This window comes from Oncorhynchus gorbuscha, linkage group LG11 (assembly GCF_021184085.1).
Source record: "Oncorhynchus gorbuscha isolate QuinsamMale2020 ecotype Even-year linkage group LG11, OgorEven_v1.0, whole genome shotgun sequence".
NCBI lineage: Eukaryota > Metazoa > Chordata > Actinopteri > Salmoniformes > Salmonidae > Oncorhynchus > Oncorhynchus gorbuscha.
In genome coordinates, this window is record NC_060183.1 from 71,074,784 (window position 1) to 71,102,238 (window position 27,455).

At 44.3% G+C, this 27,455-nt stretch overlaps 1 protein-coding gene across 1 annotated transcript; it reads left to right on the top strand.

Moving 5' to 3' along the window:
- Nucleotides 1-657: 657 nt before the first annotated feature.
- LOC123989355 (poly(ADP-ribose) glycohydrolase-like) lies at nt 658-26,253 on the top strand. The gene is made up of 19 exons (XM_046290304.1): nt 658-1,198; nt 1,771-1,854; nt 5,277-5,510; nt 5,597-5,756; nt 6,130-6,635; nt 6,873-6,986; nt 7,214-7,306; nt 7,822-7,893; nt 11,747-11,833; nt 13,130-13,290; nt 13,406-13,485; nt 13,700-13,772; nt 14,045-14,120; nt 14,805-14,952; nt 15,211-15,289; nt 15,393-15,501; nt 15,619-15,727; nt 22,909-23,037; nt 25,526-26,253. The coding sequence occupies exons 1-19, from the start codon at nt 722-724 to the stop codon at nt 25,636-25,638; spliced, it is 2,904 nt and encodes a 967-aa protein (XP_046146260.1). The 5' UTR covers nt 658-721; the 3' UTR covers nt 25,639-26,253.
- Nucleotides 26,254-27,455: the final 1,202 nt, after the last annotated feature.

Genomic DNA, 27,455 nt, shown 5'->3' on the forward strand with positions numbered 1-27,455 from the left:
AAATACAAACATAGAACAAAACATAGAATGCCCACCCCAACTCACACCCTGACCAACCTAAAATGGAGACATAAAAACAGGAACTAAGGTCAGGATGTGACAATAGTTTGTTAACAAGACATTTGTGGAGTGGTTGAAAAACAAGTTTTAGTGATTCCAACCTAAGTGTATGTAAACTTCTGACTCTCTGCATTGTTGAGAAGGGCCCCTGAGTAAACATTTCACTGCTAGTCCACACCTGTTCTTTAGGAAGCATGTGATAAATGCAATTTGATTTATTACTATGACTTTTGTCTGCGACTGCGTCTGCCTGTGTGTGTGCGTGTGCGCGTGCGTGCGTGTGTGTGTGGCTGCGAGACTGCGTCTTGGGTTGGGCTGGTGGTCTTGTGGTCTGTTGTTGCATGAGATCTCACTACATACCAGCTCCCTGAGATCATCACTGTGAGGAGATGACAGGCATAAAGACTGTAGCAGAGAGGAGGTTATACCTTATCCACATGCCCCCCCACACACACACACCTTTTCTCTTGTCCCCCCCCCCCCCCCACACACACAACTTTTCTCTTGTTTATTTCTCTCTCTCTCCCCTCCTCCCTCTGTTTCTTTAACTACACCCTAGCAGAACCAGGAAGTCCTTCCCACAAATTATCTTCTGAGGAAACGAAACTGATCCGAGTCTCTCTGTCGTCTGTCTGTGTGAGAGTGAACAACAACAGTCTAAATGGCTCAGAAGGGAATTCTACTGGACCAGGACAAGTTCTGTTGTTCTGTCTGTCTGGATCTACTGAAGGAGCCAGTGGCTATTCCCTGTGGACACAGTTACTGTAGAAGTTGTATTGAGGGGTACTGGGATCAGGACGATCAGGGCATCTACAGTTGTCCTCAGTGCAATCAGACCTTCACTCCAAGGCCTACTCTAGGGAAAAATAACATGTTGGCTGAGGTGGTGGAGACACTGAAGAAGACAGTGTCTTACTGTGAGACTCATCTCCAGCCTCACTATGATGTTCCTGGACTAAAGAAACACAAGCTGGTGAAAGCCACCGCACAACTACAGGAGAAGATCTGCTCTCATCATGAACAACCGCTGGAGGTTTACTGTCGTACCGATCAACAGTGCATCTGTTATCATTGTGTGATGGATGAACATAAAGGCCATGATACAGTGTCAGCTGCAGCAGAGAGGACTGAGATACAGGTAAGGCCAGAACAACTTGTTGGTAACTCTGATAAACACAGAAATAAAGACAAAGTAGGAAGGTTGGTTTAAGAGGAGAGAGAAATAAACATAGTTATTCAAATTACATCTATCCACAGCAGAAGAATTATGAATACGGGTGGCAGGTAGCCTACTGGTTAATAGCGTTGAAAGGTTGCTGGTTTGAATCCCCGAGCCGACGAGGTGAAAAATCTGTCAGTGCGCCTTTGAGCAAAGCACTTGACCCCAATTGCTCATCTAAGTCACTCTGGATATGAACATTTTCTAAAGTAAAAAAAACTCATTCTGAATGAGCTTTAATGAGCCCAATGTTCAGTCTCTCTGATTCGTGTTGTGTACTGTAAAAACTATAATCATTCAACTGTGTAGTAACTGTTTGCTAAGTGATTGACAGGTTATGAAGGTGAGAAAATGGGTTGAGATGGCTGGCCTTTTTTAACAAACAACATAGATCATAGTTTTCCAAAGGGACTTTCTCAAGATTCATCTCTATTCTCTTAGTTACTGTGACTTATTGGACACATAGCTCAATAAAGAGTGTTTCTCCACAGAGTCAGCTGGGGATGAGTCAGCAGAATGTCCAGGAGAGAGAGAAGGTGCTGAAGGAGTGCCAACAGGCTGTGGAGTCTCTTAAGGTGATTATTATTATTGACCAGAAGAGATGCACCATTTCACTTCCCTCCTCCAGTCAAGTGAGAGCGAGAGAGAGAGAGTTTTGAGTTTAAAATCATCTTTATTGGGTCTGGGAACCCACAACACAATAAAAACTAATACAAAACCATAGTTACACATCAATTAAAAACACAACACCAAATCCTCCTCCACAGTAACTAAACACAACAGACTCTTAATACCCCATATACTCAAACAGATCAATATTGTTAACCAGTTTGTAATAGGCAAACTCAACCCTCAGTCTCGCTGCCAACATTCCCACCACATCCACAGACCCCTGTCCCCCAATACTGTTCTTTCGGGTCTTCCATATTGCTAATTTAGCTGCCCCTAACATAAAATTAAGCAAAATAACTATACCCCTCGACTAAACCTGTACTTTAATATAAAAAGTTGGGAAGAGAACACCTCTCCCAAAGCACCAAGAAGTGATCAGGTCAATCAACCCGACCCACCTGGGTCACTGTAAAAACAGATGTGCCAGAGTTTCAGAATGGACACCCTTCCCCAACTGTCGGATCCAGGTGTACCAGATGCATATTGGTGGCTATGGCGCCATGTATTATCCTCCATTGTAGGTCAGCTGTCCTCTTTTCAATAGGCAGTTTGTATAAAGACCGCCAACAGCCTTTTGGGGATGCACCTGGGCCCAACAGCTTATCTATGCCCAAACAGCCCGCTCTCCTCATCAATGTATAGGCTGTTGTCAACCCAGCTAGAACCGTCACTGGACAACAGTCTCTGGGCTGCTTGAACTGGGAAAGCCATGATCCTGGAAGAAATGTCCACCAGGCCTTGCCCACCCTTGTGCAGTGGCAGGTACAGGGCTGCAGCTTTAATCCAGTGTTGTCCAGACCAGAAGAAATTGACAAGGGTCCTCTGAAGCTCTTGTATCAGACCCCCCCGGTGGCTGTAAAATCATTAGTCTGTGCCACAAGGGTAGAGGCAGCAAGATTATTAGCTACCAGGACCCTTTCCCTATAAGACTGCTGGGGTAGAACCCATTTACACATTGACGATCTGGCACACACCTTCTCCACTACACCCTCCCAGTTCTTTTTCTGAAATACATCAGAGCCTAGAAAAAAAACCAAAGTCTTCATCCCATCTCTTCCCCACTGAATCCCCCCTGGTAATCGTGGAGCGGACCCAGTCTGAAGCCCCCCTGGAAACCGTGGAGCGGACCCAGTCTGAAGCCCCCCTGGTAACCGTGGAGCGGACCCCGTCTGAAGCCCCCCTGGTAACCGTGGAGCGGACCCAGTCTGAAGCCCCCCTGGTAACCGTGGAGCGGATCCAGTCTGAAGCCCCCTGGTAACCGTGGAGCAGACCCCGGTCTGAAGCACCCCTGGTAACCGTGGAGCGGACCCAGTCTGAAGCCCCCTGGTAACCGTGGAGCGGACCCAGTCTGAAGCCCCCTGGTAACCGTGGAGCGGACCCAGTCTGAAGCCCCCTGGTAACCGTGGAGCAGACCCCGGTCTGAAGCCCCCTGGTAACCGTGGAGCGGACCCAGTCTGAAGCCCCCTGGTAACCGTGGAGCGGACCCAGTCTGAAGCCCCCTGGTAACCGTGGAGCAGACCCCGGTCTGAAGCCCCCTGGTAACCGTGGAGCGGACCCAGTCTGAAGCCCCCTGGTAACCGTGGAGCAGGCCCCGGTCTGAAGCCCCCTGGTAACCGTGGAGCGGACCCAGTCTGAAGGCCCCCTGGTAACCGTGGAGCGTACCCAGTCTGAAGCCCCCTGGTAACCGTGGAGCAGACCCAGTCTAAAGCCCCCTGGTAACCGTGGAGCGGACCCAGTCTGAAGCCCCCTGGTAACCGTGGAGCAGGCCCCGGTCTGAAGCCCCCTGGTAACCGTGGAGCGGACCCAGTCTGAAGGCCCCCTGGTAACCGTGGAGCGTACCCAGTCTGAAGCCCCCTGGTAACCGTGGAGCGGACCCAGTCTGAAGCCCCCTGGTAACCGTGGAGCAGACCCAGTCTAAAGCCCCCCTGGTAACCGTGGAGCGGACCCAGTCTGAAGCCCCCCTGGTAACCGTGGAGCAGGCCCCGGTCTGAAGCCCCCCTGGTAACCGTGGAGCGGACCCAGTCTGAAGCTCCCCTGGTAACCGTGGAGCAGACCCAGTCTGAAGCCCCCCTGGTAACCGTGGAGCGGACCCCGTCTGAATTTGTCCTGCCCACAGCGATTCACTCTTTTCCCAATTGACTCTAGCTGAGGAGGCCCCCTCATACAACTTTAAAGCGTTTGAGAGAACCTTAACACCCTCATGAAAAGATTCACACACCACTTCATAAAAATCCTCCCCAATAGACCCCCAAAAGTGCTTATAGAACTCAGATGGTAAACCATCGATGCTAGAGGCTCGGCCTGTTGACAGCTGCATAACTGCTGTGGACAGCTCCTGCAGAGTAAAGTCTGAGTCCAAAGCAACTCACTGCTCTGGTCCCAATTGAGGAAGACCGTGTAACAACTGTTCAGTACACAAAGAATCACAATCCTCCGCCTTATAGAGGGCAGAGTAAAAATTCACGCATGTTGGCGCATTTCACTGTCATCCGTGGTCATCTTCCCATCAGGGAGACGAAGGCAGACCATCTGTTTACGTTGCATTGTCAACTGTCCTAGGTTGTTTTTTTTAAGCGCTAGGAGCATCTATATCCTTGAGGGTAGCAAAAGGAGACCTAATCAAGGCACCCTTCACTCTTTCATGTAAAATCGACCTCAGTTCATGTCTCTTGTCCTGTAAGTTCATAACTAGTCCGGGGTCATTCTGAGTGAGCAACTTCAACTCAATAGATTTGATGTCCTGTTCAAGGGCCCTGATAGTCTCTTTAACTCCAATACGAGACAGGGCAGTATACTTTTGACAAAACAATCAATCGTATGTGGGCCTTCCCAACCTACCACCATGGTCTCAAGGACTCAAAATTCCCTTTTATAACCCTCCATTTTTATAACCCTCCGACTCCTGTGGCATAAGCAACATTCTCTCCTACGGCGACCAGAAACTCCTCCACAGTGACAGTAGCTTCAGTAACACACCTAAAGCCGTGCCGAAATGACAGGCACAGCGTCCCCATGTGGGTCCCCACCAAAGCCAGGGTAATTTCGACACGAAAAACAATATACTTAATTCTACCACAACATCAAAATAAAAATAATGATAACCTTAATCATGCAGAGGAAGAACGAAAAAAGATACCACCAAGAAAAGGAAACGTGAAATGAAAACGAGGATATCTAACTCTACACAGCACTCACTCATACAATTCCCTCTCTCTCTCTCTCTCTCTCTCTCTCTCTCTCTCTCTCTCTCTCTCTCTCTCTCTCTCTCTCTCTCTCTCTCTCTCTCTCTCTCTCTCTCTCTCTCTCTCTCTCTCTCTCCTAACAGCGTTCTGCAAATGCAGCAGTGGATGACAGTGAGAGGATCTTTGCTGAACTGATCCGCTCCATGGAGGAAAGGCGCTCTGAGGTGAAGGAGCTGATCAGAGCTCAGGAGAAGGCTGAAGTGAGTCGTGCTCAAGGTCTACTGGAGCCACTGAAACAGGAGCTAGTTGAGCTGAGGAGGAGAGATGCTGAGCTGGAGAAACTCTCACACACAGAGGATCACATCCATTTCCTTCAGGTGACTATACAGCCTTGTTAGGCCTATACATGATATGAATATGAAGTTACAGTAATATAAATCTCTTTCTCTCTCTCTCTGTCCAGAGTTATCAATCTCTCTCCAGTCCCAGTGTATCTTCAGACATGCCCAGCATCATTGTCTGTCCTCTTCAGTACTTTGGAGATGTGAATAAGTCTGTGTCTGAGCTGAGAGTGAAAGTAGAAGACCTCCTTAAAGGAGAATGGACCAAGATCTCCACTACAGGTGGGTTGGAAATACTAAATCTGCGAGTTATACAGGTGCCAGAAATCTGATCTTTTGCCAAATTATTTTGTCTTTTGACCAATCAGATCATATCAGATTGTTTGTCAATAATTGTGCAAAAGATCGGAATTGGGCTGTCTGTGTTAATGAAGCCCTTTACTTAAATAGAAAATCTATTACCCTTCTCAACTATCGAATTAACTATTTCAATCATGTTACCGTTGCTCACAAACCAAATTTCCCTCTGGAGACAATTCAAGTTTGATCGACTGATTATAATAACATTAACGTATTCTTATTGAAGGTCCTACAGCTATCAAATACAGCATTAAATTGTCATCCTGTGTCCTCCTGTCTCTCTGTCTCTCTATAGGGATAGCATGTCATAACAACCACAGCTCCCAGACGAAAGCTGCTTTGCAGCAAGACGACCCCATGGATGACAAGGACAGGGGTCAGGAGGTCAAACACCGCGAGATCCCTGTTGGAAACTTGGTCGAAGTTGACAACACTCCGGTCGCCAAATCACTGCACGCAGACAGTGAGAGAGAAGGAGATGGAGAAAGGAAGAAAGAGGAAGAAAGACAGAAACATAAGGAAATGGAAAGTGAGAAAAAGAGGGATGGCGGGAGGGAAGTTGAAATGGATGGAGCAAGGGTAGGAGAGAGGGATGGAACAACTGAAAGAGAGATGGAGGGGGTGAGGGAAGAAGCGATGGATATAGGGTGGGAAAACAAGAGGGACGGAACAAGAGAAGGAGTGAGGGGTGAGGAGGAGAAGAGGTCGTGCTGCTATCTCTCTCAGCTGAAGAAAGTCCCTGAGTGTCACAAGGAGCTGGAGCCGCTGTCCTTCAGCAGAACTCACAACGTCCTCATAGATGTAAGACTCTCTGGCATCGCTCTGTCTGGTCTGAATAACTGTGGTGTCTTTCTTTGTTTGTGATTATGGAGAGAATGAGGAGGAGGAGGTAGAGTGAGATAGTTAAGAGTCTAGCTCAATGAAAAATATAGTTTTTAAAGCGTCTGAGAGTGAACTGGATCTTTACACCAGAAAATGTGTGTTGAAATCATTGCTGTCTCTAACAGATCATTCATGTCTGTCTACCTCCCTATTCAGGTGAATGAGTTCCCCCATGAAAGGACATTAAAACCTCATTCTGGACGTCATGTGTGGCACAGTGACTTTGTTAAGATGCCCTGCTCACCAGAAAGCCTCATCAAGACTGTATGGGTGGGTTCATTGATTCATTCATTTACTGTTTCATTTATACATTATTTGTCGATTGTTTGGTTGATTGGTTAATTGATTGATTGGTTTGGTGGCTGAATTATTGATTTGTTAGTTGGTTGAGTTGAGTGGTAAGGTAGTTGATTGGTTAGTTGGTTGATTGGTTAGTTGGTTGATTGATTGGTTAGTTGGTTGATTGATTGGTTAGTTGGTTGATTGACTTTTCCCAGGTAACCAGCTCTGAGGGAAGTCGGTGGAAGGTGGTCTCTAAACAGCTGGAGAGTCTGGCCAATAAGACCACTGCATCAGTGGGTGACGTAGAGGTACGACACACACACACGCCTCCATTTTCCTAACATTTCCTAACACGCCTCCATTATCCTAACATTTCCTAACACGCCTCCATCATCCTAACATTTCCTAACACGCCTCCATTATCCTAACATTTCCTAACACGCCTCCATCATCCTAACATTTCCTAACACACCTCCATTATCCGAACATTTCCTAACATGAATCCATTATCCTAACATGCCTCCATTATCCTAACATTTCCTAACACGCCTCCATTATCCTAACATTTCCTAACACGCCTCCATCATCCTAACATTTCCTAACATGCCTTCATCATCCTAACATTTCTTAACATGAATCCATCATTCTAACATTTCCTGACATGAATCCATCATCCTAACATTTCCTAACATGCCTCCATTATCCTAACATTTCCTAACATGCCCCCTCAGTTTAACCTGGGTTTAGGGTAACAGTTAAGGTAGGGGTTAGCATGTTTGACCAGTACTGTTTAACAATGATCTACATGTTTCTCTCCACTTAGAAAGCCATAAAGAAATACAACCCAAAGTATGAAAATCAATGGTCCTTTGATGCCCTGCATACCTTTGTTCAGGTCAGTTACCACTTCACTGTGAATTAACTCTAGTGGTGTTAAAACAGCCCTTAGGAGTGTAACGTCGTTCGTCTGTTGAATGAAGAGAGTCTGACCGAAATGCAGCGTGTAGGTTATTCATGACTTTAATGAAGATAAATCGCGGTACATGAATTAACAGAATATAAGAAAACAACAAACGGACCGTGAACTAATTACAGCCTATCAGGTGACTACAACACTAAGACAGGAACAATCACCCACAAAATCGCTCATCAACTTATCCCTGACCGCTGGCTACGTCCCTTCCGTCTTCAAGAGAGCGAGAGTTGCACCCCTTCTGAAAAAACCTACACTCGATCCCTCCGATGTCAACAACTACAGACCAGTATCCCTTCTTTCTTTTCTCTCCAAAACTCTTGAACGTGCCGTCCTTGGTCAGCTCTCCCGCTATCTCTCTCAGAATGACCTTCTTGATCCAAATCAGTCAGGTTTCAAGACTAGTCATTCAACTGAGACTGCTCTTCTCTGTATCACGGAGGCGCTCCGCACCGCTAAAGCTAACTCTCTCTCCTCTGCTCTCATCCTTCTAGACCTATCGGCTGCCTTCGATACTGTGAACCATCAGATCCTCCTCTCCACCCTCTCCGAGTTGAGCATCTCCGGCGTGGCCCACGCTTGGATTGCGTCCTACCTGACAGGTCGCTCCTACCAGGTGGCGTGGCGAGAATCTGTCTCCTCACCATGCGCTCTCACCACTGGTGTCCCCCAGGGCTCTGTTCTAGGCCCTCTCCTATTCTCGCTATACACCAAGTCACTTGGCTCTGTCATAACCTCACATGGTCTCTCCTATCATTGCTATGCAGACGACACACAATTAATCTTCTCCTTTCCCCCTTCTGATGACCAGGTGGCGAATCGCATCTCTGCATGTCTGGCAGACATATCAGTGTGGATGACGGATCACCACCTCAAGCTGAACTTCGGCAAGACGGAGCTGCTCTTCCTCCCGGGGAAGGACTGCCCGTTCCATGATCTCGCCATCACGGTTGACAACTCCATTGTGTCCTCCTCCCAGAGCGCTAAGAACCTTGGCGTGATCCTGGACAACACCCTGTCGTTCTCAACTAACATCAAGGCGGTGGCCCGTTCCTGTAGGTTCATGCTCTACAACATCCGCAGAGTACGACCCTGCCTCACACAGGAAGCGGCACAGGTCCTAATCCAGGCACTTGTCATCTCCCGTCTGGATTACTGCAACTCGCTGTTGGCTGGGCTCCCTGCCTGTGCCATTAAACCCCTACAACTCATCCAGAACGCCGCAGCCCGTCTGGTGTTCAACCTTCCCAAGTTCTCTCACGTCACCCCGCTCCTCCACTCTCTCCACTGGCTTCCAGTTGAAGCTCGCATCCGCTACAAGACCATGGTGCTTGCCTACGGAGCTGTGAGGGGAACGGCACCTCAGTACCTCCAGGCTCTGATCAGGCCCTACACCCAAATAAGGGCACTGCGTTCATCCACCTCTGGCCTGCTCGCCTCCCTACCACTGAGGAAGTACAGTTCCCGCTCAGCCCAGTCAAAACTGTTCGCTGCTCTGGCTCCCCAATGGTGGAACAAACTCCCTCACGACGCCAGGACAGCGGAATCAATCACCACCTTCCGGAGACACCTGAAACCCCACCTCTTTAAGGAATACCTAGGATAGGATAAAGTAATCCTTCTCACCCCCCCTTAAAATATGTAGATGCACTATTGTAAAGTGGCTGTTCCACTGGATGTCATAAGGTGAATGCACCAATTTGTAAGTCGCTCTGGATAAGAGCGTCTGCTAAATGACTTAAATGTAAATGTAAATGTAAAATACAACGCGCACTCAGGCTACCTAAATACGGTTCCCAATCCGAGACAACGAGAATCACCTGACTCCAATTGGGAATCGCCTCAGGCAGCCAAGCCTAACTAGACACACCCCTAATCATACACAATCCCAATTAATACAAACCCCAATACGAAACACAACATATAAACCCATGTCACACCCTGGCCTACCTAAACATATACCAAAAACACAAAATACAATGACCAAGGCGTGACAAGGAGGGTGTAAATCCTAATAATTCCCGGGTTCGAGGGCCTTATTGCTTTTGTAAAACGGTTACCAACAAAGACGAATGACATGTTTTCATTGAAAAAGTTATTTTAATAAGTAGATGTTTTTTATTTCATTTTTCCACCAGACATTATAGTGCGGGCAAAATCCAGTTAGTTCTGAGATTCTGAAGTTGCTTACCAAACAAGCTGGTCGTCCAATCCAAATGTTCTAAGCAAAAAGGTTGCCATGAAGGCTAGCTACTTCTCCTTTGCTAGCTAACCAACTAAGGCCTAGATTCAATCAGATGTTTTGGCGGTGTTGGAGGTGGAACTGGGTTGAAGCCATCAAATTGATGAGCAACTGCTCTTGTGGTCATTGTCACACCCATCTTACTCGCATTCAGAACGAGAAAGTGTAGTCTGTATAGTAACAATTACGCTCAAACTGAAAACTCATTCAACAAAATGTTTTGGATTTCTATTATCCTAATTGAGGTGTAGATTAGATCTCACATATTCCAGTGTTCCAAAACAAGGCTGCTTGGGATTGCAACCTGATCTCAGTGTATTTCGTATTATTCTGTAGGTAAATCCAAGACACTCCATTTAGTATGATATGTTACGTTTCATATGGTATGTATTAATTTGTGGATGTCCTTCACCCATTTTGTATCAAATCAAATTTTATTTGTCACATGTGCCAAATACATCAGTTGTAAACTGTAAAATGCTTACTTTACAAGCCCTTAACATACAATGCAGTTTCAAGAAAAATAAGGGTAAGAAAATATTGACTAAATAAACTAAAGTAAAAAAATAAAAGTGCAACAATAAAATAACCATAATGAGGCTGTATGTTACAAATAACTATTCTTATTAAATTTGACGAATTTTCTAAATGTACAATATGTTATGAATTTTCAAGACATATGATATGTTACGAATTCTAGCTAGGTGGCTAGGTGTTGTTAGCTAGCTCGCTAACGTTACCTAGGCTAGGGGTAAGGGTTAAGTTTAGGTGCAGGGTTAGCTAAAGTGCTAAAGTTGTCCGTGATGAGATTTGAACTCGCAACCTTTGGGTTGCTAGATGTTCTCATTATACACACACCCATGCACCCTGACCAACCACCCTACTTTCGTTTTTGTAACATAACTTATCATATTAAATGGTTGACTCTGATTTACATACAGAACAATACAAAATGCTCTTCACGAAAAGCTCTTCGTGCTCTTTTTTATGTGACTCCATGCAGCCATTGTCAATGTCCTTTTTATGTATAATGCAAGGAACCACTTGTGCATTAGACAGCTCTAACGCAGTTCCACCTCCGACACCGTCAAAATAACCATTATGCGGATGTCGGCTAAAGTGAATCTGATATACTAGAGTGCTAAAGCTAACACACAATCTCATCAAGCAGCTGAAATGACAGCCAACTATGTCCATTTTCATTTTTGTTTTACGTTTGTTTCTATTGCCATTTATTTTGATATATCCATTACAAGTTGGAGAGGCAGGCAGCAAGGTTAAGACAAACCACAGCTGTTGAAAACAAAATGCAAGCATAGTAGCATGGGAAAATAATGTCTTGATATTTTTTCCATGGGAGATTAAGTTTATAAATTGCCTGGCTGGGCTGTGGGACAGTGGATGTACATTGATATTTCAAAAGGAACAGGTATTACCCGGGGATTGGGGTGAATAACTCCCTGCAATCAACAAATCAGCATCCAGGACCAAAACAACTACTTTACAATGATATATTCTCCTTCTCTCCTCTAGAAATCACCCAAAGAAGAGAAATACTACACGTCTGTTTTTCCGAAGATAGCAGAGCTGGCCTCCAGCCTGCCTCACTATATCAAGAAGGTAACAACATAGGAACTGAATGATGTACTATGGTACAGAGGTATAATTCTATGTAGGGGTGTACTATGTGTACTATTTAGGGTACAGAGGTAGTGTACTATGTAGGGTACAGAGATAGTGTACTATGTAGGGTACAGAGATAGTGTACTATGTAGGGTACAGAGGTAGTGTACTATGTAGGGTACAGAAGTAGTGTACTATGTAGGGTACAGAGGTAGTGTACTATGTAGGGTACAGAGGTAGTGTACTATGTAGGGTACAGAGAGTGTACTATGTAGGGTACAGAGATCGTATACTATGTAGGGTACAGAGGTAGTGTACTATGTAGGGTACAGAGATAGTGTACTATGTAGGGTACAGAGTTAGTGCAGTATGTAGGATACATAGAGTGTACTATGTAGGGTACAGAGATAGTGCACTATGTCGGGTACAGAGAGTGTACTATGTCGGGTACAGAGATAGTGTACTATGTAGGGTACAGAGATAGTGCACTATGTAGGGTACAGAGAGTGTACTATGTAGGGTACAGAGATAGTATACTATGTAGGGTACATAGATAGTGTACTATGTAGGGTACGGAGGTAGTGCACTATGTAGGGTACAGAGAGTGTACTATGTAGGGTACAGAGAGTGTACTATGTAGGGTACAGAGTTAGTGTACTATGTAGGGTACAGAGATAGTATACTATGTAGGGTACAGAGATAGTGCACTATGTCGGGTACAGAGAGTGTACTATGTAGGGTACAGAGATAGTAGGCTATGTAGGGTACCGAGAGTGTACTATGTAGGGTACAGAGATAGTGTACTATGTAGGGTACAGAGGTAGTGCACTATTTAGGATACAGAGGTTGTGCACTATGTAGGGTTCAGAGAGTGTACTATGTAGGGTACAGAGAGTGCACTATGTAGGGTACAGAGATAATGTACTATGTAGGGTACAGAGAGTGTACTATGTAGGGTACAGAGATAGTATACTATGTAGGGTACAGAAAGTGTACTATGTAGGGTACAGAGAGTGTACTATGTTGGGTACAGAGAGTGTACTATTTAGGGTACAGAGGTAGTGCACTATGTAGGGTACAGATTGTAGAGGTACTGAATGTGTGTTCTCTACTCAGTCTGTTAAGTGTGTGTGTTGTGTGTGTGTGTGTGTGTGTGTGTGTGTGTGTGTGTGTGTGTGTGTGTGTGTGTGTGTGTGTGTGTGTGTGTGTGTGTGTGTGTGTGTGTGTGTGTGTGTGTGTGTGTGTGTGTGTGTGTGTGTGTGTGTGTGTGTGTGTGTGTGTGTGTGTGTGTAGGCTATCCCTCTACTCCACAAGGGCCAGACTCAGTCCATCACGTTGTCCCAGAGACAGATAGCTTGTCTGCTGGCCAACGCCTTCTACTGCACCTTCCCCCACCGCAACTCTCCCAACCCCAGAGCAGAGTACCACAACTACCCCACCATCAACTTTAACAGGTCAGAACACACACAACAAACTCCACTGAGGAACCACACACATAGAGACAAACACAAAGTATTCCAACTTCAACAGATGATAACATGTGACCACTCTATCTCTCTGTGTTGTCAGTCTGTTTGAAAAGTGGTCTGAGAGGAAGAGAGAGAAGCTGAGAGCCCTCCTTCATTACTTCCACACTGTCACAGACCCAGGTACGTTACTACCACACACTACTATAGTCACTATAATGACTGGAATACAAGTGCTGTAGTGTACTGTAGTGTACAGAATGAGTGTAATATGTAGGTTAAAGGAACCTATTTAAGACAGTCTGATGAGTGTCGATGAGGAATACCCTCTGATAATAGTTGCTGTGGGAACCAGGTTTACCTGTATGAACTTTGACCCTTGTTGTTGCCATGACAGCGACCAGGCCCTGTGGACTGGTGACCTTTGAGAGGCGCTACATCAGAGACAGAGACATGCCCAACTGGGGGAGGTACACACACGCACACGCACACGCACACACACACACAGACACAGACACACACACACAGCATTACAGACACACACACACACACACACACACACACACACACACACACACACACACACACACACACACACACACACACACACACACACACACACACACACACACACACACACACACACAGACACACACACACAGCATTACACACACACACAGACACACACACACACACACACACAAACGTAATATGTCCCCTCTTGTCTTTCTCTGTGTGTCAGTTGTAAGGAGACTGTTCCTAAACTCCACGTTACCTCAGCAGGCTGCATAGAGGAACAGGGAGCAGGGATGTTACAGGTTGGTGACATCTACTGGCTTGTGTGTGTAACACTGTGTGTGTGTGTGTGTGTGTGTGTGTGTGTGTGTGTGTGTGTGTGTGTGTGTGTGTGTGTGTGTGTGTGTGTGTGTGTGTGTGTGTGTGTGTGTGTGTGTGTGTGTGTGTGTGTGTGTGTGTGTGTGTGTGTAATGCTATGTGTGTGTGTGTGCAAATTTGTGAGTGTGTAATGCTATGTGTGTGTGTGCAAATTTGTGAGTGTGTAATGCTAAGTGTGTGTGTAATGCTGTATGTGTGTGTGTGCAAATTTGTGAGTGTGTAATGCTAAGTGTGTGTGTGTGTGTGTGTGTGTGTGTGTGTGTGTGTGTGTGTGTGTGTGTGTGTGTGTGTGTGTGTGTGTGTGTGTGTGTAATGCTGTATGTGTGTGTGTTTGTGAATTTGTGTGTGTGTGTGTGTGTGTGTGTGTGTGTGTGTGTGTGTGTGTGTGTGTGTGTGTGTGTGTGTGTGTGTGTGTGTGTGTGTGTGTGTGTGTGTGTAATGCTGTATGTGTGTGTGTTTGTGAATTTGTGTGTGTGTGTGTCTGTGTGTGTGTGTGTGTGTGTGTGTGTGTGTGTGTGTGTGTGTGTGTGTGTGTGTGTGTGTGTGTGTGTGTGTGTGTGTGTGTGTGTGTGTGTGTGTGTGTGTGTGTGTGTGTGTGTGTGTTGCAGGCAGACTTTGCCTGTAACATGATAGGAGGTGGAGTGTTGGGCTCAGGTCTGGTTCAAGAGGAGATTCTGTTCCTGATGAACCCTGAACTCATCGTATCTCGACTCTTCACTGAGAAACTAGGAGACAATGAGTGTCTCTTCATCACAGGTGTGTGTGTGTGTACGTGTGTGCGTGTGTGTGTGTGTGTGTGTGTGTGTGTGTGTGTGTGTGTGTGTGTGTGTGTGTGTGTGTGTGTGTGTGTGTGTGTGTGTGTGTGTGTGTGTGTGTGTGTGTGTGTGTGTGTGTGTGTGTGTGTGTGTGTGTGTGTGTGTGTGTGTGTGTGTGTGTGTGTGTGATCACAGGTTATATCATCTCTCCTCCTCTCCCTTTCTCTCCGTTACATTTTCTCTCTCTCTCTCGCTGTAGGTTCTCAACAGTTCAGTCAGTACAGTGGCTACAGTGACACTTTTAAGTGGGAAGGGCCTCACAGAGACGACATTGAGAGGTGAACACACTCACTCACTCACTCACTCACTCACTCACTCACTCACTCACTCACTCACTCACTCACACACTAAAGTCCATGATTGCTCTGCCTGTGTTTGCAGGGATGAGTGGCAGAGGCTACACAGACAGATTGTGGCCATGGATGCTCTCCACTTCAGACACCAGAGAGAACAGTACAACATGAAACAGGTCACCAGGGAACTCAACAAGGTGAGAACCAACCCTCCTCTCCTGTAGGGGCCAGATTACAGCTGATTAGTAGAATCAGCTAGAGCAGGGCTGGAGATAAATCTGATGTCGGTGGTGTCCTGTAATATCCTCCCTCAGGCGTACTGTGGCTTTAAGGCAGATGACAACACTTACCCAGACTTCCTTCCTGACATCGCCACGGGAAACTGGGGCTGCGGAGCCTTCAATGGAGACCCCAAACTTAAAGGTACCCCTAACTGTTAACCCCTTACTCAAAGGTACCCCTAACTGTTAACCCCTTACTTAAAGGTACCCCTAACTGTTAACCCCAAACTTAAAGGTACCCCTAACTGTTAACCCCTTACTTAAAGGTACCCCTAATTGTTAACCCCTTACTTAAAGGTACCCCTAACTGTTAACCCCTTACTTAAAGGCACGCCTAACTGTTAACCCCTTACTTAAAGGTACCCCTAACTGTTAACCCCTTACTCAAAGGTACCCCTAACTGTTAACCCCTTACTTAAAGGTACCCCTAACTGTTAACCCCTTACTCAAAGGTACCCCTAACTGTTAACCCCAAACTTAAAGGTACCCCTACCTGTTAACCCCTTACTTAAAGGTACCTCTAACTGTTAACCCCTTACTTAAAGGTACCCCTAACTGTTAACCCCTTACTTAAAGGCACGCCTAACTGTTAACCCCTTACTTAAAGGTAACCCGAACTGTTAACCCCTCACTTAAAGGTACCCCTAACTGTTAACCCCTCACTTAAAGGTACCCCTAACTGTTAACCGCTAACCCTTGACCCTTAAGTTAAAGGTACCCCTAACTGTTAACCCCTCACTTAAAGGTACCCCTAACTGTTAACCCCAAACTTAAAGGTACCCCTAACTGTTAACCCCTCACTTAAAGGTACCCCTAACTGTTAACTGCTAACCCTTGACCCTTAAGTTAAAGGTACCCCTAACTGTTAACCCCAAACTTAAAGGTACCCCTAACTGTTAACCCCTTACTCAAAGGTACCCCTAACCGTTAACCTCTTACTTAAAGGTACCCCTAACGGTTAACCGCTAACCCTTGACCCTTAAGTTAAAGGTACCCCTAACTGTTAACCTCTTACTTAAAGGTACCCCTAACAGTTAACCCCTTACTTAAAGGTACCCCTAACTGTTAACCCCTTACTTAAAGGTACACCTAACTGTTAACCCCTTACTTAAAGGTACCCCTAACCGTTAACCTCTTACTTAAAGGTACCCCTAACCGTTAACCTCTTACTTAAAGGTACCCCTAACTGTTAACACCTTACTTAAAGGTATCCCTAACTGTTAACCCCTTACTTAAAGGTACCCCTAACTGTTAACCCCTTACTTAAAGGTACCCCTAACTGTTAACACCTTACTTAAAAGTTCCCCTAACTGTTAACCCCAAACGTAAAGGTACCCCTAACTGTTAACCCCTCACTTAAAGGTACCCCTAACTGTTAACCGCTAACCCTTGAACCCCTAACTGTTAACCCCAAACTTAAAGGTACCCCTAACTGTAACCCCTTACTCAAAGGTACCCCTAACCGTTAACCTCTTACTTAAAGGTACCCCTAACGGTTAACCCCGTTACGTTAAAGGTACCCCTAACTGTTAACCCCAAACTTAAAGGTACCCTAACTGTTAACCCCTAACTCAAAGGTACACCTAACTGTTAACCCCTAACTGTACCCCTAACCGTTAACCTCTTACTTAAAGGTACCCCTAACCGTTAACCTCTTAAAAGGTACCCCTAACTGTTAACACCTTACTTAAAGGTATCCCTAACTGTTAACCCCTTACTTAAAGGTACCCCTAACTGTTAACCCCTTACTTAAAGGTACCCCTAACTGTTAACACCTTACTTAAAAGTTCCCCTGACTGTTAACCCCTTACTTAAAGGTAACCCTAACTGTTAACCCCTTATTTAAAGGTACCCCTAACTGTTAACCCCTTACTTAAAGGTACCCCTAACTGTTAACCCCAAACTTAAAGGTACCCCTAACTGTTAACCCCTCACTTAAAGGTACCCCTAACTGTTAACCGCTAACCCTTGACCCTTAAGTTAAAGGTACCCCTAACTGTTAACCCCAAACTTAAAGGTACCCCTAACTGTTAACCCCTTACTCAAAGGTACCCCTAACCGTTAACCTCTTACTTAAAGGTACCCCTAACGTACCCCTAACTGTTAACCCCAAACTTAAAGGTACCCCTAACTGTTAACCCCTTACTTAAAGGTACCCCTAATTGTTAACCCCTTACTTAAAGGTACCCCTAACTGTTAACCCCTTACTTAAAGGTACCCCTAACTGTTAACCCCTTACTTAAAGGTACCCCTAACTGTTAACCCCTTACTCAAAGGTACCCCTAACTGTTAACCCCTTACTTAAAGGTACCCCTAACTGTTAACCCCTTACTCAAAGGTACCCCTAACCCCAAACTTAAAGGTACCCCTAACTGTTAACCCCTTACTTAAAGGTACCTCTAACTGTTAACCCCCCTTACTTAAAGGTACCCCTAACCCCTTACTGTTTAAAGGTACCCCTAACTGTTAACCCCTCACTTAAAGGTACCCCTAACTGTTAACCCCTTACCCTTTAAAGGTACCCCTAACTGTTAACCCTCACTTAAAGGTAAAGGTTAACCCCAAACTTAACTGTTAACCCCTCACTTAAAGGTACCCCTAACTGTTAACCCCCTTGACCCTTAAAAAGGTACCCCTAACTGTTAACCCCAAACTTAAAGGTACCCCTAACTGTTAACCCCTAACTCAAAGGTACCCCTAACCCCTTACTTAAAGGTACCCCTAACGGTTAACCCTAACCCTTAAGTTAAAGGTAACCCCCAAACTTAAAGGTACCCCTAAAAGGTACTGTTAACCCCTTACTTAAAAGGTACCCCTAACTGTTAACCCCTTACTTAAAGGTACCCCTAACCGTTAACCTCTTACTTAAAGGTACCCCTAACTGTTAACCTCTTACTTAAAGGTACCCTAACTGTTAACCCCTTACTTAAAGGTACCCCTAACTGTTAACCCCTTACTTAAAAACCCTTAAGTTAAAGGTACCCCTAACTGTTAACCCCAAACTTAAAGGTACCCCTAACCCCTAACTGTTAACCCCTTACTTAAAGGTAACCCTAACTGTTAACCCCTTACTTAAAGGTACCCCTAACTGTTAACCCCTTGTTAACACCTAAAAGGTACCCCTAACTGTTAACCCCTTACTTAAAGGTAAACCCCTTACTTAAAGGTACCCCTAACTGTTAACCCCTTAAAAGTTCCCTAACTGTTAACCCCTTACTTAAAGGTACCCCTAACTGTTAACCCCTTACTTAAAGGTACCCCTAACTGTTAACCCCAAACTTAAAGGTACCCCTAACTGTTAACCCTCACTTAAAGGTACCCCTAACTGTTAACCCCTAACCCTTGACCCTTAAGTTAAAGGTACCCCTAACTGTTAACCCCAAACTTAAAGGTACCCCTAACTGTTAACCCCTTACTCAAAGGTACCTAACTGTTAACCTCTTACTTAAAGGTACCCCTAACGGTTAACCCCTTAACTTAACCCCAAACTTAAAGGTACCCCTAACTGTTAACCCCTTACTTAAAGGTACCCCTAACTGTTAACCCCTTAACTTAAAGGTACCCCTAACTGTTAACCCTTACTTAAACCCCTAACAGGTAACCCCTAACCCCTAACCGTTAACCTCTTACTTAAAGGTACCCCTAACTGTTAACCTGTTAACACCTTACTTAAAGGTATCCCTAACTGTTAACCCCTTACTTAAAGGTACCCCTAACTGTTAACCCCTTACTTAAAGGTACCCCTAACTGTTAACACCTTACTTAAAAGTTCCCCTAACTGTTAACCCCTTACTTAAAGGTAACCCTAACTGTTAACCCCTTATTTAAAGGTACCCCTAACTGTTAACCCCTTACTTAAAGGTACCCCTAACTGTTAACCCCAAACGTAAAGGTACCCCTAACTGTTAACCCCTCACTTAAAGGTACCCCTAACTGTTAACCGCTAACCCTTGACCCTTAAGTTAAAGGTACCCCTAACTGTTAACCCCAAACTTAAAGGTACCCCTAACTGTTAACCCCTTACTCAAAGGTACCCCTAACCGTTAACCTCTTACTTAAAGGTACCCCTAACGGTTAACCCTGTACGTTAAAGGTACCCCTAACTGTTAACCCCAAACTTAAAGGTACCCCTAACTGTTAACCCCTAACTCAAAGGTACACCTAACTGTTAACCCCTTACTTAAAGGTACCCCTAACCGTTAACCTCTTACTTAAAGGTACCCCTAACCGTTAACCTCTTACTTAAAGGTACCCCTAACTGTTAACACCTTACTTAAAGGTATCCCTAACTGTTAACCCCTTACTTAAAGGTACCCCTAACTGTTAACCCCTTACTTAAAGGTACCCCTAACTGTTAACACCTTACTTAAAAGTTCCCCTAACTGTTAACCCCTTACTTAAAGGTAACCCTAACTGTTAACCCCTTATTTAAAGGTACCCCTAACTGTTAACCCCTTACTTAAAGGTACCCCTAACTGTTAACCCCAAACTTAAAGGTACCCCTAACTGTTAACCCCTCACTTAAAGGTACCCCTAACTGTTAACCGCTAACCCTTGACCCTTAAGTTAAAGGTACCCCTAACTGTTAACCCCAAACTTAAAGGTACCCCTAACTGTTAACCCCTTACTCAAAGGTACCCCTAACCGTTAACCTCTTACTTAAAGGTACCCCTAACGGTTAACCCCTTACGTTAAAGGTACCCCTAACTGTTAACCCCAAACTTAAAGGTACCCCTAACTGTTAACCCCTAACTCAAAGGTACACCTAACTGTTAACCCCTTACTTAAAGGTACCCCTAACCGTTAACCTCTTACTTAAAGGTACCCCTAACGGTTAACCCCTTACTTAAAGGTACCCCTAACTGTTAACCCCTTACTTAAAGGTACCCCTAACTGTTAACCCCTTACTTAAAGGTACCCCTAACTGTTAACCCCTTACTTAAAGGTACCCCTAACTGTTAACCGCTAACCCTTGACCCTTAAGTTAAATGTACCCCTAACTGTTAACCCCAAACTTAAAGGTACCCCTAACTGTTAACCCCAAACTTAAAGGTACCCCTAACTGTTAACACCTTACTCAAAGGTACACCTAACCGTTAACCCCCTAACGGTTAACCCCTTACTTAAAGGTACCCCTAACTGTTAACCCCAAACTTAAAGGTACCCCTAACTGTTAACCCCTTACTCAAAGGTACACCTAACTGTTAACCCCTTACTTAAAGGTACCCATAACCGTTAACCTCTTACTTAAAGGTACCCCTAACGGTTAACCCCTTACTTAAAGGTACCCCTAACTGTTAACCCCTTACTTAAAGGTACACCTAACTGTTAACCCCTTACTTAAAGGTACCCCTAACCGTTAACCTCTTACTTAAAGGTACCCCTAATGGTTAACCCCTTACTTAAAGGTACCCCTAGCTGTTAACCCCAAACTTAAAGGTACCTCTAACTGTTAACCCCTCACTTAAAGGTACCCCTAACTGTTACCCGCTAACCCTTGACCCTTAAGTTAAATGTACCCCTAACTGTTAACCCCAAACTTAAAGGTACCCCTAACTGTTAACCCCAAACTTAAAGGTACCCCTAACTGTTAACCCCAAAGCCATCCCGGATCCAGGATCGTGAATACAGCCTCAAGCTCATTACCATAACGCAACGTTAACTATTCGTTAACTATTCATGAAAATCGCAAATAAAATGAAATAAATATGCTAGCTCTCAAGCTTAGCCTTTTGTTAACAACACTGTCATCTCAGATTTTCAAAATATGCTTTTCAACCATAGCAAAACAAGCATTTGTGTAAGATAGCTAGCGTAGCATTTAGCTTAGCATTCAGCGGGCAACATTTTCACAAAATCAAGAAAAGCATTCAAATAAAATAATTTACCTTTGAAGAACTTCGGATGTTTTCAATGAGGAGACTCTCAGTTAAATAGCAAATGTTCAGTTTTTCCTGAAAGATTCTTTGTGTAGGAGAAATCGCTCCGTTTTGTTCATCACGTTTGGCTACCAAAAAAGAACGAAAATTCAGTCATCAAAACGGCGAACTTTTTTCCAAATTAACTCCATAATATCGACTGAAACATGGTAAACGTTGTTTAGAATCAATCCTCAGTGTTTTTCACATATCTCTTCGATGATATATCGTTCGTGGAAGTCTGCTCTCTCCTCTGAATCACATGGAAGAATGCTTGCAGCTGAAGATTACGCACCAATTTCGACAAAGGACACCGGGCGGACACCTGGTAAATGTAGTCTCTTATTGCCAATCTTCCAATGATATGCCTACAAACACGTCACAATGCTGCAGACACCTTGGGGAAACGGCAGAAAGTGTAGGCTCGTTCAGGGCGCATTCACAGCCATATAAGGAGACAATGGAAAACAGCGCCTCAAACATTTGGCTCACTTCCTGTTTGAAGTTTCATCTTGGTTTCGCCTGTAGCATCAGTTCTGTGGCACTCACAGATAATATCTTTGCAGTTTTGGAAACGTCAGAGTGTTTTCTTTCCAAAGCTGTCAATTATATGCATAGTCGAGCATCTTTTCGTGACAAAATATATTGTTTAACACGGAAACGTTTTTTCATCCAAAAATGAAATACTGCCCCTAGTGTTCCAAGAGGTTAAAGGTACCCCTAACTGTTAACCCCTCACTTAAAGGTACCCCTAACTGTTAACCCCAAACTTAAAGGTACCCCTAACTGTTAACCGCTAACCCTTGACCCTTAAGTTAAAGGTACCCCTAACTGTTAACCCCTTACTTAAAGGCACCCCTAACTGTTAACCCCTTACTTAAAGGTACCCCTAACTGTTAACACCTTACTTAAAGGTACCCCTAACTGTTAACACCTTACTTAAAGGTACCCCTAACTGTTAACCCCTTACTTAAAGGTACCCCTAACTGCTAACCCCAAACTTAAAGGTACCCCTAACTGTTAACCCCTCACTTAAAGGTACCCCTAACTGTTAACCGCTAACGCTTGACCCTTAAGTTAAAGGTACCCCTAACTGTTAACCCCTTACTTAAAGGTACCCCTAACTGTTAACCGCTAACCCTTGACCCTTAAGTTAAATGTACCCCTAACTGTTAACCCCAAACTTAAAAGTACCCCTAACTGTTAACCTCTTACTTAATGGTACCCCTAACTGTTAACCGCTAACCCTTGACCCTTAAGTTAAAGGTACCACTAATTGTTGACCCTGGCTCCTAACTTCCCAAACAATAACTCAACTCTACCCACTGGATATTCCACATAGACCCACTCTGAAAATTCACAGAAAATGACTCTGTGATCTGATTGGTTGTTTTTCCCCTCCCAGCTCTGGTCCAGCTGATGGCTGCAGCCAAGGCCAAGAGGGGCGTGGCCTTCTTCACTTTCAATAACTTATTCTTGGAGAGAGAGCTGCAGGACATGTACCACCTACTGTTCACACACAGAACTACAGTGGGTGAGTTACAGTGCCTTGCGAAAGTATTCGGCCCCCTTGAACTTTGCGACCTTTTGCCACATTTCAGGCTTCAAACATAAAGATATAAAACTGTATTTTTTTGTGAAGAGTCAACAACAAGTGGGACACAATCATGAAGTGGAACGACATTTATTGGATATTTCAAACTTTTTTAACAAATCAAAAACTGAAAAATTGGGCGTGCAAAATTATTCAGCCCCCTTAAGTTAATACTTTGTAGCGCCACCTTTTGCTGCGATTACAGCTGTAAGTCGCTTGGGGTATGTCTCTCTCAGTTTTGCACATCGAGAGACTGACATTTTTTCCCATTCCTCCTTGCAAAACAGCTCGAGCTCAGTGAGGTTGGATGGAGAGCATTTGTGAACAGCAGTTTTCAGTTCTTTCCACAGATTCTCGATTGGATTCAGGTCTGGACTTTGACTTGGCCATTCTAACACCTGGATATGTTTATTTTTGCTTATTTGTTTATTTTGCTTTATGTTTTGGATCATTGTCTTGTTGGAAGACAAATCTCTGTCCCAGTCTCAGGTCTTTTGCAGACTCCATCAGGTTTTCTTCCAGAATGGTCCTGTATTTGGCTCCATCCATCTTCCCATCAATTTTAACCATCTTCCCTGTCCCTGCTGAAGAAAAGCAGGCCCAAACCATGATGCTGCCACCACCATGTTTGACAGTGGGGATAGGGTGTTCAGGGTGATGAGCTGTGTTGCTTTTACGCCAAACATAACGTTTTGCATTGTTGCCAAAAAGTTCAATTTTGGTTTCATCTGACGAGAGCACCTTCTTCCACATGTTTGGTGTGTCTCCCAGGTGGCTTGTGGCAAACTTTAAACAACACTTTTTATGGATATCTTTAAGAAATGGCTTTCTTCTTGCCACTCTTCCATAAAGGCCAGATTTGTGCAATATACGACTGATTGTTGTCCTATGGACAAAGTCTCCCACCTCAGCTGTAGATCTCTGCAGTTCATCCAGAGTGATCATGGGCCTCTTGGCTGCATCTCTGATCAGTCTTCTCCTTGTATGAGCTGAAAGTTTAGAGGGACGGCCAGGTCTTGGTAGATTTGCAGTGGTCTGATACTCCTTCCATTTCAATATTATCGCTTGCACAGTGCTCCTTGGGATGTTTAAAGCTTGGGAAATCTTTTTGTAAACAAATCCGGCTTTAAACTTCTTCACAACAGTATCTCGGACCTGCCTGGTGTGTTCCTTGTTCTTCATGATGCTCTCTGCGCTTTTAACGGAACTCTGAGACTATCACAGTGCAGGTGCATTTATACGGAGACTTGATAACACACAGGTGGATTGTATTTCAAATCAAATCAAATCAAATCAAATTTATTTATATAGCCCTTCGTACATCAGCTGATATCTCAAAGTGCTGTACAGAAACCCAGCCTAAAACCCCAAACAGCAAACAATGCAGGTGTAAAAGGTGTATTTATCATCATTAGTCATTTAGGTCAACATGGGATCATTCAGAGATCCTCACTGAACTTCTGGAGAGAGTTTGCTGCACTGAAAGTAAAGGGGCTGAATAATTTTGCACGCCCAATTCTTCAGTTTTTGATTTGTTAAAAAAGTTTGAAATATCCAATAAATGTCGTTCCACTTCATAATTGTGTCCCACTTGTTGTTGATTCTTCACAAAAAAATACAGTTTTATATCTTTATGTTTGAAGCCTGAAATGTGGCAAAAGGTCGCAAAGTTCAAGGGGGCCGAATACTTTCGCAAGGCACTGTAGTACACACAGAACTACAGTGGGTGAGTTAGTACACACAGAACTACAGTGGGTGAGTTAGTACACACAGAACTCCAGTGGGTGAGTTAGTACACACAGAACTACAGTGGTGAGTTAGTACACACAGAACTACAGTGGGTGAGTTAGTACACACAGAACTACAGTGGATGTGTTAGTACACACAGAACTACAGTGGGTGAGTTAGTACACACAGAACTACAGTGGATGAGTTAGTACACACAGAACTACAGTGGATGAGTTAGTACACACAGAACTACAGTGGGTGAGTTAGTACACACAGAACTACAGTGGATGTGTTAGTACACACAGAACTACAGTGGATGTGTTAGTACACACAGAACTACAGTGGGTGAGTTAGTACACACAGAACTACAGTGGATGAGTTAGTACACACAGAACTACAGTGGATGTGTTAGTACACACAGAACTACAGTGGATGTGTTAGTACACACAGAACTACAGTGGGTGAGTTAGTACACACAGAACTACAGTGGATGAGTTAGTACACACAGAACTACAGTGGATGTGTTAGTACACACAGAACTACAGTGGGTGAATAACTATAGTAAATATTAGACTGCAGGAGGTGGAACCTGATCTGAAAGTCCTCCTTCCCCTCACTGTGTTTAGTCAAACATCATATCCTCCTAGTTGCCGTGTAAATCAAGTTTGATTGATTGATTGATTCCTCTCCCCTGTCTCAGGTGAGCTGTATGAGTTGCTGGTTGACTACTGTGCTGTGATACAGTTGGCTCACACACATGCGGACCTGTTTGACTGGATCAGGAATAACCTGAAACACAGGAGTCAGCTGTGAGGACACATCTACATACTCTAAAGGAGCTTCCTTTCCTTGTCTCCTTTCCTTTTTTTCACATTATTAAGATGCACGCCAGAGATAGAGTGGCTCTATGAATGATCTATGGATAGAAACATGGTACATTTCCAAGTAATGGTTGATTATGAATGTGTTTGTCTTTTCAATAGTTACACTGTTCCTAAATCAAACTGATACATTTGTAACTACTGCATACTGAACTATTTAGAAAACGACTAAATGTGATGATAAAACAAAGCTAATGAAATGATGTCAACAAAATCAGGGTTCCTGCTTTTTGATTTGTCCCTCGATGATAGCCAACAACTTAACCAAACACTGGAAACTATGCACAATACAGGAGGTTGGTGGCACCTTCATTTTGGAGAACGGACTCGTGGTCATGGCTAGAGTGGAATCAGTGGATTGGTATCAAATACATCAAACATATGGTTTCTATGTGTTTGATTCCATTCCAATTTCTCCTTCCCGGCAATTATTATGAGCAGTTCTCCTCTCAGCAGCCTGCTGTGATGCACAAGAAGTGTACTGTAAAATACTCTAGAATTATTATTATTTTTAAATGATTAATAAATTCCTCTTTTATGATCCAGATTTTATTTTGTGGCTGTTTTTAGCACCATAGCTGTTTTGAGCATTGTGACTGTTTTCAACATTTTGGCTGACACATACACACACTTAAAACAAGGACTTGTTGTAAGTCCATGTGGGCAACCATCTTTATGCACCTCTGCTATTGTCACTCTAACGGTGTAACCGAGGACAGATTGTTTAACCAATCAGCATTATGATGACCCCTGACCCATAAAGAGTGTGTCTGGAAATGATGACTGTACTGTTAGCTTTGGCTGAGACAGACAGACGCTAGGCTAGCTGTTGTGTTTAGTTCTGTTGCAGAACCCTTATTCTGTACTATAACCCCGTTTTCAATACACATTTTCAGAGGCATATAGTACAGTACATATACACATTTACATCATCTGCCACTAAACTAGGTTGTTGTTGATCAACCCGATTTTCAGCTATTGGAACATTTAGTGACATGAGTAGATTTTTTCTGAGATGACAGGATAGGAGCAAAAGAAGGGAGATAAAGTAGAGTTTATTTAAGGAGAACAGAATTCTGAACTCCTTTTGTATTTGTTTTGTATTATTTATGATATACACAGGCCCCGTGCAGGGATTGAATAGGGATCCCCAGCCCATTACTACTGAGCTCACTAAAGTGGTAGACTGTTCACCATGACCAGGTAAGAGACCAATGTTAAATCAGTCCAGTCAGGTAAAAGGCTTAACTGAATAAACAACAGAGACAACACGTGAATATGAAAGTATTAAAGTAGTTTAGCGGATGGCCTCGTCTGTGAAGGGTTACCCCCAGAGCCAGATGCTGGCTTGGCAAGTAGCCCTTTGGTGGGCAGCTGGCATGGAAACTCCCCATCCCGCTGAGAGTGAGAGGTTCTGATTACGGGACTTCAGCTGGTGGCGGTGGGTGGGGAGGTGGTGGGTCGACGGTAACACGTGCTGCAAGACAGCGAGAGAGAACAGGGGTAAGCAATCATTTAAATAGATCACAAGCTTGTTCGCCCATTGTTGAGAGGAGAGCAAGCTGATCATCATACAGGGATTCCCATAGGTTATTTAGCAAGAGTGGTGAGGTTCCATTATTCTATTACATTTATATTTTATTTATTCACTTTTCCCCCAAACAATTACAAACATACACATACGAACCACAACATACAGACGCACACAAACATTGAATACACCCCAACGGCCCACCCACATGTTCATAC

Excerpts from the sequence above, each read along its gene's own strand:
- LOC123989355 (XM_046290304.1), top strand. The coding sequence starts at position 722 with ATGGCTCAGAAGGGAATTCTACTGGACCAGGACAAGTTCTGTTGTTCT. Across the intron at positions 6,636-6,872 it reads CTCACAACGTCCTCATAGAT|GTGAATGAGTTCCCCCATGA; the intron begins GTAAGACTCTCT and ends CTCCCTATTCAG. Across the intron at positions 15,728-22,908 it reads TGGAGACCCCAAACTTAAAG|CTCTGGTCCAGCTGATGGCT; the intron begins GTACCCCTAACT and ends TTCCCCTCCCAG.